Genomic DNA, 12,775 nt, shown 5'->3' with positions numbered 1-12,775 from the left:
ATGTGGAGATGGAGTTTAACACTGACCTGCTTCCCAACAGCTAACCTAACAGAAGCAACTGATACCGTATTTTCCATCATTAGAAAGTTTCCCTGCCTAACCTCTTGGGGAGGGGAAGCTCAGCCAGCCCTTTGTAAGCCTTTTGTTTGACAGCTAGCACAGTCTAGCCAGGTCCATGGCATCTCTTCCTTGACCTTACGGACAAGCAGGAGTATCCTAACTGTGCACTCCTTTGTTTTGGCTGAATAGCCTGGCCAGGGGTGTGTCATTTTGATTTCCTTTTTAACCCTCTATAGATTTGTGTAAGACTTTTGAATTTAATAATAGATCTGCTTTGTTATTCTGACTTGCTCCTTTTGGAGCTTCTGACAGTGCAACAAATTAGCCTAATTCCCTAGATTCAATAAGCTCAGGCTGACTTGTTTCACTTCAGTGTTTGGCCCATTTACACCTCTGTGAGATTGCATTCTTGAAGACGCTAACTTGAGGTCAAGGTAAGAATCGTTTAACCGGTATGCACCTCTGCAGATTTGAGAGTCAAGGCGAGGGGATATAGCAAACAAGTGAGGTGTTCTGCTGGGTACGTCTTGGCCACAGAACTCTGCAGTCATAATTCTGCTTTTTGGTCTCATCTAAACCCATTTTTGCATAGGTGGTGCTGTTAAAGGTTCTACCTTCATAAGTGGGCAACGTTTCATCCTCCAAGGGAAGCAGTTGTCCCTTAGCTATCCCTCTTTTGTCCCAAAGCAAGTCAACTGACTTTAAGGAAGTCATTCTTGATTTGCACAAGTCAGCAGAGATTGTAGTGACAGCGTGAAAAATAGACTGGTGTGGTGACATCTGAAGAGTTGTGGCTTTGTACTGCACTGTGGGTGTAACCTGTCCCAAAAGTGAAGGGCAAAATCCTAGAGGGACTACCACCCCACAGCACGCGGGAGATCCCATGGTACTGATGCTTTTGCCACTCTTCTGCTGGCCTGGCTGAAGAAAGGCTGACAGGATGGCGATGGTCCATTGCCATCTCAGGCAGGTTGATGGATGTGGGGGCATGCCCAGAGCCTCACAGAGGTAAGGGAAGTGCAGAGGGGACTTTGAACATCTGCCCACCATTGCAGATATCACCCTAGTCTCTGTGGAGGGCAACTGGGATAAAGCTCTGCTCAGAGGCACAGGATGTGACCCATATTACACAAAATGAAACTCAGCCTGTTGTCTGTGACAGCAAAACCTTTCAAAGGTGCTGCAAGCACTAAATGTGTTGCACAAGGAACAATTTTTTTCTAATGTAACCATAGTGTACCTCCATTGCTCTCCGTGCCAGCTGGTGAAGGGCAAGAAAAAATCAGTCTGGTTTTGTACAAAATAATACTTTGGTTGGATATTATACTAGTGAGACAACAGAGCCTGTTATTTGTGTAAAAATTCCTTCAGGAAGGCCTAAACTTCAACTGATAAACAAGGATAATCTGAGCGAATGTGACTCTGCCTTGTTGTGAGGAGTGCCAGACTGGATTAGTGGGAAGCAACTCATGATATGCAGGGATTGTCAGTTACAGGGTGCACACACAGTAACTCAGAAAATGAAGCCTGCTTCCTGTAGGCTTAAATTTTCTTCCAGGGTCTGTGATACCACCACAGGATAGTTTGTGATCTGCTGATTTAAGAAGTATGAAAGTTCCTGGGCTACGCGATTGAAGGTGATGGTCACTTTCTGTACAGCCTCCTTAAAAAATTAACACTTTAAAAGAATTTGCATGCCTGTAGCACAGTGTCTTTTATTCTTATGTTGAGAGATAGGCAAAGTCAATCTATTTTGTGCTCATCTTTGTTTTTAACCAGCACACAGAACATAACTGCTGTTCTACCAAAGTCAAAACCAGAAAGAGACTTCCGTCTCTTTTCTTTCTGTAATGAAAGAATAGGAAGTTTTGCAAAGGAAAGGATAGAAGTTCACCTGAGATGACCTTGCAGTTTTTCTCTCCGGAGACTAGCCATCAAGAGCCTGCAGCACGACCCAGATGGGGACAAGCCTTTATGTACTTTTGTGCTCTGTTACTTGAGGTGAACCGTGAATTCCTGTGGAGGTCAAGTGCTGTCAGGGCTCATGGAAAGGGACTCTTGTTTGTAAATTCTGGGGTACAGTGTAAAGAAAAAAGAGCCAGATAAGCTCTGTCCTCACACCTTCTGATGTCTCTTGTTACAGAGCAGAGTGAAACTGCTTGAAAAGATAACCAAGGAACACGAGCAGTACCGTGCTAACGTCAACCAGTTTCAATCGTGGCTGAATGGTGTGACAGAAAGATTAAACTGCTGCATCGGAGAAGCAACCAAGTCTTCGACAGAGGATAAGTTAAAGGCATTGAAGGTCCTTAAACAATATCATTCTAATAAGGAGCTAGGATTGTGTGTTCTTCATGCCTGTATGTGATTCTCAAACCACACAAGAGTGCACTTGGGAAAAAAATTACACAAACAAAATAAGGTGGTGATTGTAACATGGGCTAGTGGAGAAGAGCTGTATCAGCTCCTAGAACTGTTAATACACATATTCTTCCAGCGGTGACATGAACCACAGGCTGTTTTGTTTTTCTTAAAGCCTCATCTCCTACAGTTATGTGAGTCTTTGAGAATCTTGCCCATAAAACTTGTTTAAATGACTGGTATTTGGTAAACATGATCCGAATAGAGCCAGAAAGCTCACACGTTTTGAGAGATTAGAGCTGGTGATAAAAATACTGGGTTTGAGAACAGTATCTAATATTTTGGTGCCACTGCTTAAACAGTTTAGCTTTAAATCTCTCAGATATCTGACTACTAGCATTTTGTAGTGCCTGTAGCTCCTGTTTTCTTTGTCAGGTACCTCAGGTGACAAGCATTTATGAAAATCAAGCCAATATTTTTGGAATCATGGCATTTGGTATTACTCAGAAGGCAGTCAAATGACTAACCCTGGATTCTGGTCACTTGAAAAAAGACATACTTTGAAATAAAAAGTGAGGAACAAAATATGCACAAACAGGAGAAATGGTCTTTTCTTCCTACTACTTTCAGCTTTTGTCCCAACTTTCCATTCCTGCAGCTAATCTCTATTTAACTTCTTTCTATAGGAAATTACCAAAAACATTAGGAGTGGTGGAAAGAAATGGAAGCACCTTGAAAATCAATGTGCAGAGGTGATTCAGAATACCTCCCCACTCGGAGCTGAGAAAATGAAGGATGAACTTGAAGAGCTAAGAAAAGCCTTGGAGAAGTTGAAACTGCTGAGTAGTGATGAAGAGGAGAGATTGCTCAAGATGCAACAGGCAGAAAGCACCTATGAGTCCCAAGCTAGACAGTTAGAAGCAGACGTCCAGGAGTTGAGAAGAGATCTGCAGAGACTAGAAAATGACCTGGACCCTGGGGAAAGGGAAAAGACTGAAGATGAGTTTGTAACTCTATGGAGAAAATGCAATGTAAGTTGTTACCCTTTGTATGTCTAAAACCAGCAGAATCGAGTGCAATCATCGATTGAACACACATAGTCCCCTCCAGCAGGAGCCTGTCCCATTGGTTAAAGGTGATAATGGAAGAGTATGAGTGTGTTATGAATCAGACTGAGGAAAATGTGAATAGCAACAATGAAATCAACTATTCTAACTTTTATCTCGCTCTCTGCAGAGGGAGAGGGGTTGGAGAATGTGTTGGAGTTGAGTTCAGAGGGATCATATGCAAAAAGAGAACAAGGCAGAGCAAACACAATTTGCTCTACTTAAGAAGAAGCAGGAAAACAATGCCTCACTGTGTATACAAATACATGCATGTATATATACACGCATATGAATACACATATTTCTGGGGTATTTGGTAAGAACTTTTCTATATTTTATCCTTCATCTGTGTAAGGTGGGTTCCTGTATTCCTTTACACAGAGACATCTTCCTAAGTCCCGGGTTTGTAGCAGTCTAGTATTTACACCAAAATCCGTCTGTTGCAAAGATCTGTGCAGAACGATTGTCACACATAAGAATCTTTACCACTCATTTCCTCTTGAGGGCTGGTTTGCATTTCTTATCTCTTCTCAGAATGCCTTTCTTTGCTATTTTTATGTCTAGAACTCAGCAGGTCTAGCTGGGAAAATATATGCAAAAAGGATCCACAAAATACACACTGGTTCAATCCTGCTTCATTTGCATGGAGTTTTTGTTGGTTCTGTTTCCCTGCATCACCCTAGAATTAACATTCTGTGTTTGTGCGTCTTTGAGAAAGATCTGTTCATGTAAATAGATGCAGTTAAGACTGCTCAAAAAATGCATCTCATGATAGCACGTCACTGCAATCAGTAAACTGAAACTGAGCCTGTTTGTGATTCATTCTGTTCAGTGAACCCTGCAGATGAGATGCAGATGCAGGGGCTAGGCAGGGAGAGGAGAGGGGAGAGGGAGAGGCTGTAGGATTAAAAGTATTCCTGAGAATGTTTACTGCCTTAGCAAAGTCCGTGTTCCTTACAATCAGAAAAAAAGGCAGCAGAAAGGGGACTTGTGAATACCCTAAGACACAACCTTATCTCTTCATTTTATGTGCCAGACACTGCATAAGATGTGATCTGTTCTTTATTTTTATGATTAAGGCAACAAGAGCAGCTCTGGCTGCAGAAGAGTCCAAGGTTGAGAGGCTGAAGGCTCAGCTTAAGGAACTGCTGCGGTTTTCCCAAGATGTGCAGCCACATGCTGAGACAGTTGTCTCTGCAATACAGCAGTATCAAAGGTAGTGGGAAGTCTGCTTATGCTGGAGGGGTGTGGGGGGAATCTTCTCTCAGACATTGAAGGGATTGACAAGGGCCTAAGAAAAATGTGATATGTCATCTGATTGTAGATGACGGGTAAAAAAGAAAGGCTTTTGCTAATTACATCCGCTTACACATTTCAGTAAACCTGTAATTTTAGCCTTTTGCTTGAGGCTGTAGGCTGCTGGCCGTTTTCAAGTGCTGATCTTGCATCATTAATGTTGTGTATGGTTCGAAGAAAATTAGATTGTTGGCACCTAATTAGATCTTCTTAGCATTTTATAATAATAATTTATACATTTTGCTTGCCTTTCATAACAGCAACTAGAAAATCAGGACAGAAGCTGTAGTAGTAAACGGTTGAGAAGAATTGTGGCCCTCCCTTGTTGAGTTTGTTGTGGTGACTCATCAGCCTCAGCAATTACTTGGCAGAGTTTATTCCCCTTCTCCTGGCAGCGTATGTGCATGATTCCTGTTTTCAAGTTGCTCTGAGTTGGAAACTCTGAAAGTTTAGCCTCTCCCCAGCCTTCAGTGTTTCCGTTTCCAGGCTGCCTGGAATCAGGAAGTAAAATTTGCTGCAGCTCCTTTGCAAACTAGAAGAAAGGAATTTTTTTTTAAGGAAAAAGAAAGGTCAGTTTTTTTACCGTATCTGAGTTTGTTTTCCTCTCCATGCTGTCCTGCTGGAAGGGTTATAGGTCATTATGGAAAAGGATTTCTGTTTAAAAACTAACAAGTAAACGATGTTGAAAGAGAAGCAGGGAAGGCAGAGGACTTGCCTCTGAGTAGAAAATGGCAGCTGCTCCTTTACCAGCTTCTCTTCAAAGCTTCTTTGCGAAGTCTGGCAGCTTCACGCTGAGCCTGGCACGAGCAGCAGAGCAAATGGCAAAGGACATGTAATGTCAGAACTTTCTATTTGTGGAGCTTTTGGCCTCTGCAGACTTGTCTTTGTTTAGATCCGTGATGTCTCAGTGACACAGGTAAGAGCGTTGTTTCTGTTTTTACAGAAAGGCAGTATTAGTCTTGATTGGCATTGCTCTTGCCAGCCTGCCTTGTGAATTTGCAGGGAACTGTTCCCATCCGAACATGCAGTTTGGGCTGCATTCTGTCTTATCGGATAGGATTTGGCAGACTGGGAGGTCAGGAAAGCTGAGAAAAACTAGAGGCAGCTGCACGGGGTGTGTCACTGCTAGGCCTGGTTACTCCGCTGTATTTTGGATAAAGCTTTGTAAGAGAAGCCTGGATATTTAAGGACTGTGTGCTGATTTTTTTTTTTTAAATATATGTACGCACACACATATATAGCATATATATAGTGCATGTATGTGTATACTAATATATAAATACAAAGGTCTTATCAGGATCACCTGTGTGTATTAATATAAATAGAAGTGGTTCTGCAAAATTTTTAAAAATTGATGAAAATATGTGGTTTTCTGTTTTTGTAGATTACATAAGGTGATCAAAGATTTCTTAATGTAATTTTTTAAAGCAACAAAGACTCAGAATATGTAAAACAAGCCAGGCAACTGCAGTTAAATTCTAGACACTCTTGGCTGGTTCTTCCCATCAGTCAGTGAGACTTCTCTGATACTATGATTTTTAAATCATGCTGGTGATAGCAGGCAGGAAAGATCACGTACAAGGGGAGACAGTGGCTGCTAGAAAGGCAAAGTAATTCCTGATACATAGTTGCACAGGAGACAAATGTGTCTTAGGGCATCTAAATAGTTTTGTCTCATCTCTGACTGACAGAGCAGCTGTTAGTGCACGACATCAGGCTCAGACAGTAAAAAAGAGTGAGGCTTTTGTGTTGGATACAGTTTACACGCGAGTATTGTGTTAACTCATGCCTTGATGAATAGGATGTTTGTACTTGGATTTCTTCATAATCCTTCTCTCAACTGTCACTTTATTCTTGCAGTGTTAGAGGCAAGACATCTAAAATGAGCACTGATACAGAAACCCAGCTGAGAAGACTCTTCCAAAATCCCCTGCAAGATTTTGAACAGTGGAAGCCATTGGTCCAGATGCTCCTGGAAACTCCAGAGCCAGCACTGGCTCACATTGAGGTAGCAAACCTGTTTCTAAGTTCTGAAACTGATCCTTGGTTTGTGTTTGCCTAAGCTGTGCCAGCAGCTGCTTGCATACAGCTGCCGCACAGCAACAACTGGAGGAGCCATTCAAGTATGGCAGGAAACCCCACAGTATGGAGGTCAAAACATAGCTCTAGCTGTAGCAGAATGTCTTCCTTTCCACCCTCCATTTGGTTAACTGGAGCCGTCAACTGAATAGACTGAGTTAAGTGTTAGATATCTTCAAAAATGATGAAAATATTGTTTAGCGTTAGCCCAGATCTGCCTGGACAGGAAGTCTGTGGACTCCGTTAAGAAGTAATACAGTCGTGGGATTATAATGCATGGTTTCTGCACGTGCCCAGCAAGGTGTTTGTTACTTTGTCATCCCTATGATCTCCAGAATAAATGTGTCTGTGAGCAGGGATGGGGTTTATCCTCAGGATGAGCATTCAAGCTGTCCTTTTTGTTGGTTGTTTAGGCCTCTCCTCTGCACAGACAACTCTTTCCATAGTACAGCTTTCCTCTATTTCTGTTCACAAAATGGATGCAGCCCTGGTGCTTCTAACATTATCAGGAAGACTTTTCCTTTAACTGGGCGCTGTCCAGGTACCTTCTGTTACCCCTTGTCAGCCCAGCATGCTGTTTTTACCTGACTTTGTTGTACTGCTTTGGTTGTGTGACTTGTGTGACAATAATATGGTTATATGATATTTTTTTTGTATGATTTAACTGAAAGAATTTTTCTTCTTTAGGCTGCTCTAGCTGAAAGCTCACAATTCAAAGAGAAGTTGATGACATTACAGCTGAAGAAAGACTTGCTAAACAATGTCCTTGGTGAGGAAAAAGCAAAATCTTTCCTGCAGGAAGTAGCTGAAGCTTCAAAAGAGAGAGAAGTTCTACACAAAAGTCTCCTGCAAAGCAAGAGCAAACTCCAGGTAAGCTTCAGAGCCTGTATACAGTCTTTGCCTGTGACAATGATCAGTCTTTTACTGAGACAGTTCTATAGATTTAAATTTAGTACTAGCCAGCTGTGCCCAATCCCTTTTTCTAGGCTGATCAAATATTCAAATAAATTTGTGATCTGTTGCATAGTGTAGCTTGGTGTTTGTTCTGAGTATGAAATGGACGTTGACAAAAGATAATGCCAAGGGATATATGTCGAATGCTGGATCTTTTTTCTTCTTTTTCCATCTAGAATTTGATATCACAACATAAGGACTTTGATGCTGCTTTTGCACCATTGCAGAAGAAATTATCTGCCATCAAAGCCAAATTAGATCTAGAGAAGGAACCGCGGCCTGACCTCTTGGGTAAAAAGACACAACTCCAGAGACTCCAGGTACATTACAGTAATGTTTGACCATGATATCCTCAGTTCATTGTGTTCCTGTTCATATTTTATTAGCATTAGGAATTCAGTTCCGTGTCCCCTCAACTGATTGTGTGTTAGGTAATTCCATTTGGTCCAGTTTATAGCATGAAGTAGATGATTTTGAAGTAATGCAGCTGTAGAACTAGCAAACCGGACCCGAGAAAAGGAACAAGCAGCTGGAAGCTGTCAGTGCCACATCTTCCTGGGCTAGTTTTATTGATGAAGAAAACGTATCCTGATACTTCTCATTAGGAGTGGGACTGCACAAGATAATCTGAACCAACCCAATTACCTCTGAAAGCAGGGAGTTCCTGTTGTCCTATCTCCTTCTGCATCCCCCCTTCCCGTTCTTTACCTTGTCACAGCTTTGACATATGCTGGATTTACTCCACAGGCTAATTCATAAGAAGATAAGAAAAAAATAATCAATAGACAATGATAACTTTCCACTTGGTTAGTGTTTTGGACTGGTTCAGCAAAAGGTCCAACACGCAGTAGAGCCTGCTCAAGGCATGCAGTGAGACTACATAGGAGAGGAGAGAGAAGAGCAGGAGGGGAATAGAGGAGGAATGTGATGCCATGGTGAACTACAGTGATTCAGTTATACAGTAATGCTTCACCCTTGAGGACCACAGGGCATCACCATAGGTCTCTGCAGTACTTAGCTAGTTATATTGTGTCTCCTCTGGCAGTTTCTCAGCAAATTGTCTTCCTTGTTATCAACTGGTAACATGTAAGAATATCCAACCATTTCTTTTGGAAACATTTACTTCTAGACATTAAAAGAATTACTTTTCTTGATAAAGTGATTGTTCCTTTTTTTTTTCCCCTCACACTATCAAACAAATCTACTTCTAGTGTATGTTTTGTGGAAGTTGATGCCACATTTAGCACCTTATCCATATGGAATCTGTCTTTTCTTCTGCAGATGATCCAAGATGACTTGGCAGAGCTTGCAATTCAAATGGAGGAGGTAGAGAAGCTTGTTCAGTCAAATACCACACACAGGCATGAAATGAACCAACTTTCATCTGACTCTCAGGCCCTGAAGAGATCACTGGAGGTAATAGAAGGAAGAGTTTTTAGTTACCTGAGGAGTTGTCAGTTGCTACTATTTAAAAATATTTTTAAAATCTTTGAGAATATGAGATTATATGATTTGAGTGACAGATGTTTTCATTTCAGGGGAAGAAGGCATAGAATTCGTATGACTTTGATAGCTCTTACAGGATTCTGTGATTATCTGTATTGTGATTTCCCTTTGGGATAGGATACCATCCACATATTTTATATCTGTATAAATTGTTTCTGAAGTGGGCCTGAGATTTCTGACCAAAAGACCTACCTCAGAGTATATAACCACAGAGGTGCTTGAGCTTCTCCACAAGTTCCTGGATAGTGATTTTGTATCAGACTGTTTGGGGTTTTGTAGCTTTGTGACATAAAAATTAAGGAGAGAAAAGTGTTGCAATTACATAATTACTTGTTTTGACCCAAAGCATTTTGTAGCTTGTAAACATAGCTATAAAAGGACCTTCCAAAGCTGTCTTAGGAAAAGAGGTTATAAAATTACCTTAGTTAGGCAGGTCACCATTAAAGTACCTTTGATAAATGCACAATGGAATTCTAGTTTCAGTCTCAGTAATCCCATTTATGAACTGAACTGACTTTTGCCAAAAAGTGTGTACAGTCATTCCTGATTCAGGTGTATTTAATATTGACTGGGGTATAAAAAACCCCAGTGTATCCTTTATTCTGTTTCATTTGAAAAGGATGGGAGCTATTTGAGTGCTTAATGCCCCCCCATGTGGTTGAATTCAGGCCCGCAGGAGCTCGTAGGTGTTTTCCGTACCACTGATGCCAAAGGATGAAGTTTTTGTGTATCTTATTAACAGCTGGGTTTTGCCTTTTTGCCCATGAGGTTCTGTGCCAGTAGTCACAGTGTAAGATCCAGTAACGAAACTGCTTTTTGTCTATGTTTAGTTGTTGACATATTTTTGTCATTCATAGATGATGATACAGCAGAGTGAAGAGCACGTTCAGAAGCATTGGGTATATAATGACAAACTCTGTGACCTACAACAGTGGATCACAGTAACCACAGAGAAGATTGACTCCTACCAGGGTGCTGATGGAGAGCAGAACACTGCGGGCAGGGTGGCAGACCTTGAGGTGAGATAAGCATCTTAGTGTAAGATGTTAATTATTTACTTTGCAGCATTCAGACCTTGAGGGTAGGGGTTTTCTAGTGAGGGTTTCCTGGTTGGGGAGAGTAATGATGGTTTGTTCCTCCTGTGATAACTGTTGGTTGCTGCTGCCTCCCTGGTTTGCCCAGTGCTGTGGGATGTGGAGCTAGGTAAAAGACAAGAACAGTGAGAAACGGCTAAGAACTGTTGAAATGGATAAATTATTATCAAAAGATAGGTGGTTTTAAAAAGAGCTTTTTTGCCAGGGTGATTTCTCTGGAGAATACCTACCTTTGCCTGTATGTACTCATATTGAACATTATTACCCTGTTAATCAACATTACACTGCGTTGAACCAAGCTGTTTCACAGCTGCTAGCTTTTCCCCATGTAGCAGTATTTTGCTTGCTAGATTCCCTCTGGCAGGTTGTTTCAGCTGGCAGATTTTGCCTTCATACAGGAAACCAAGATGTCTCTTAGGAAGACTACAGAAGGGGTACCTTAACAGCTCACACCCTTTAGGTTTTGTCATGAGCTCTTTGACCTATGTTGGCTCTTGCAAAAATCCACAGCATATTTTTTTTCCCGCTAGGTATGTTCTAGCTAGTGCCAACAGAACCAGCATAGTCCTGGACTGAACATGGCCTTCAGTCTGACATAGCCTCTGCTTTACCCAGGATACCTAGAAGTAACTGTAAGGGCTGTACGTTTCAGAGATGGCTAGCTGAGTTTCCAGATAAGGAGATCCAGCTGCACCTTGTGGAAGCTCATGGCCAGCTGGTCATGGAGAATTGTTCCCCAGAGGAGACTGCCCACGTCCAGGCAGAGCTGGATCAGCTGAGGGAGTCATGGAGATCACTGAAAGAAATGGCAACTGGGTAAGTGTTCATGTACATCTTCCTCATGTCCTCTCAAGTAGATGCTCTTTACTGCTGTATGACCAGATACAGCTGATGTTTGTTTTTCACCACACACTGTTGTGAAAGTGAACAGCTATGTTACAATGCTAGGAGCAAGATGAGATTTTATTTAATTGTTTGTAAACTGGAAATCATTACTTTCAAGAAAACCATCTTAAGAGAATCTGGGGACCAGAGCAGCCCGTGAAGCTGCCTTTAAATCACACTTGGAGCAGGCAGTGTCTCCCTAGGACCTGACTCACCCTTGTGCTTTCAGTCTGTATCTACAGTAGGAGGAAGTAGGACTTAGAGTGGGAGACTTCCACTGTTCTGCTTCACCTCACTGTCTGATCTGGAGATATCTCTGAGGACGCTGTATCTGCAGTGGGATTTGTGCCTTTTGAAAACCTGAAAGAGTATAAACAGAGCTAATATCCTCTCTTAGATGGGAAATGTAGACTTTAATTTATTTTGCCCTCACTGTACAGTGTCAAACTGCTGCTCGTATTTGCTAGTCTGTTAAAAATTAATGTTGTTCTATGTGTGTGAGTATATTCATACATAGTGTCAGAATAGGCTTAAAAATGGGATGACTAAATTAAGGAAGGCTACTGCACTAATGTCTCTGGTTTTGTGTTTTCAAGTCTTCTCAAAAAGTGGCAGTTAAATAGAGCAGTGGCTGATAAGAAGAAAATAGCATTTGTGGACAGCAGATGGATGTCTGGACCTCGCTTCCGTCCTTTAGATGTAGATCCCAACCATAAGCAGGTGAGAGGGTGACTCTGTATCTGCCATCATATCAGCTTCACAAGAACAATTTTATTGGCTTCATCTGGTATTATGGGTTACAAAGTTGGAGATTAAGATCTTACAATTAGGCCTTTGGATGAAACATCTGACATAACAATAAGGGCTTTTTTGTTCCTGTTCTTCTGTAACCTAGGAGAGGATAAGGGAAGGGCAAAATACAAGCAGCCACTTGAAGCACCTGCATGACTTTGAAGAGTGGTTACAAGGAGAAAACACCAAACTGACCCAAATTCTTGCTGTGACTTCACCTTCTACAGAGGAAATAAAGGCACGCCAGAGCAAACTGGAGGTTAGTTTTCAGGAGATGAAGATGGAGACAAAGATTGCAATAAGTACAAATTCTTTCAGAATTAAAAAACAAAACAAACAAACCAGAAAAAAACCCCAAATACCCACCTCCCCCACCCAACCAACAAAAAAACACCCCACCAAAAAATACCCCAGAACAAACTAGAAAAAACGCCATAAAACAACAACACAAATCCCCCAAAACAAACAAAAAACCTCCTCAGACACTACAGTCTCTGCTTTAGGAGACCCTAAGGAGATGAAAAGTAGATGAAGCTCAGGAATTTAGGGTAATTACTTCACCCCTTCTACTAAGAAAGGTCTGCCAGAGCTGCAGTGGCAGGGGAAGGGGGAGCCCGGGGGCTAGCCAATTGGTGGGGGACT

At 41.7% G+C, this 12,775-nt stretch overlaps 1 protein-coding gene across 1 annotated transcript in view; it reads left to right on the top strand.

The window, feature by feature from the left end:
* Positions 1-12,775, top strand: part of SYNE3 (spectrin repeat containing, nuclear envelope family member 3) — a 34,126-nt gene that overhangs the window by 7,671 nt on the left and 13,680 nt on the right. Inside the window, exons 5-15 of the mRNA XM_010134616.1 lie at positions 2,204-2,365; positions 3,108-3,452; positions 4,607-4,743; positions 6,684-6,831; positions 7,590-7,772; positions 8,033-8,176; positions 9,138-9,272; positions 10,220-10,381; positions 11,109-11,272; positions 11,938-12,061; positions 12,237-12,392. Of these exons, the coding sequence (XP_010132918.1) occupies positions 2,204-2,365; positions 3,108-3,452; positions 4,607-4,743; positions 6,684-6,831; positions 7,590-7,772; positions 8,033-8,176; positions 9,138-9,272; positions 10,220-10,381; positions 11,109-11,272; positions 11,938-12,061; positions 12,237-12,392 (1,860 nt within the window). The remainder of the gene's footprint in view (positions 1-2,203; positions 2,366-3,107; positions 3,453-4,606; positions 4,744-6,683; positions 6,832-7,589; positions 7,773-8,032; positions 8,177-9,137; positions 9,273-10,219; positions 10,382-11,108; positions 11,273-11,937; positions 12,062-12,236; positions 12,393-12,775) is intronic.

The sequence above is a fragment of the Buceros rhinoceros genome, unplaced genomic scaffold, assembly GCF_000710305.1.
Source record: "Buceros rhinoceros silvestris isolate BGI_N320 unplaced genomic scaffold, ASM71030v1 scaffold13284, whole genome shotgun sequence".
Classification (NCBI taxonomy): Eukaryota; Metazoa; Chordata; class Aves; order Bucerotiformes; family Bucerotidae; genus Buceros; species Buceros rhinoceros.
The sequence above is the reverse complement of the archived record's forward strand: the minus strand, read 5'-3'. Positions and strand labels throughout refer to the sequence as shown.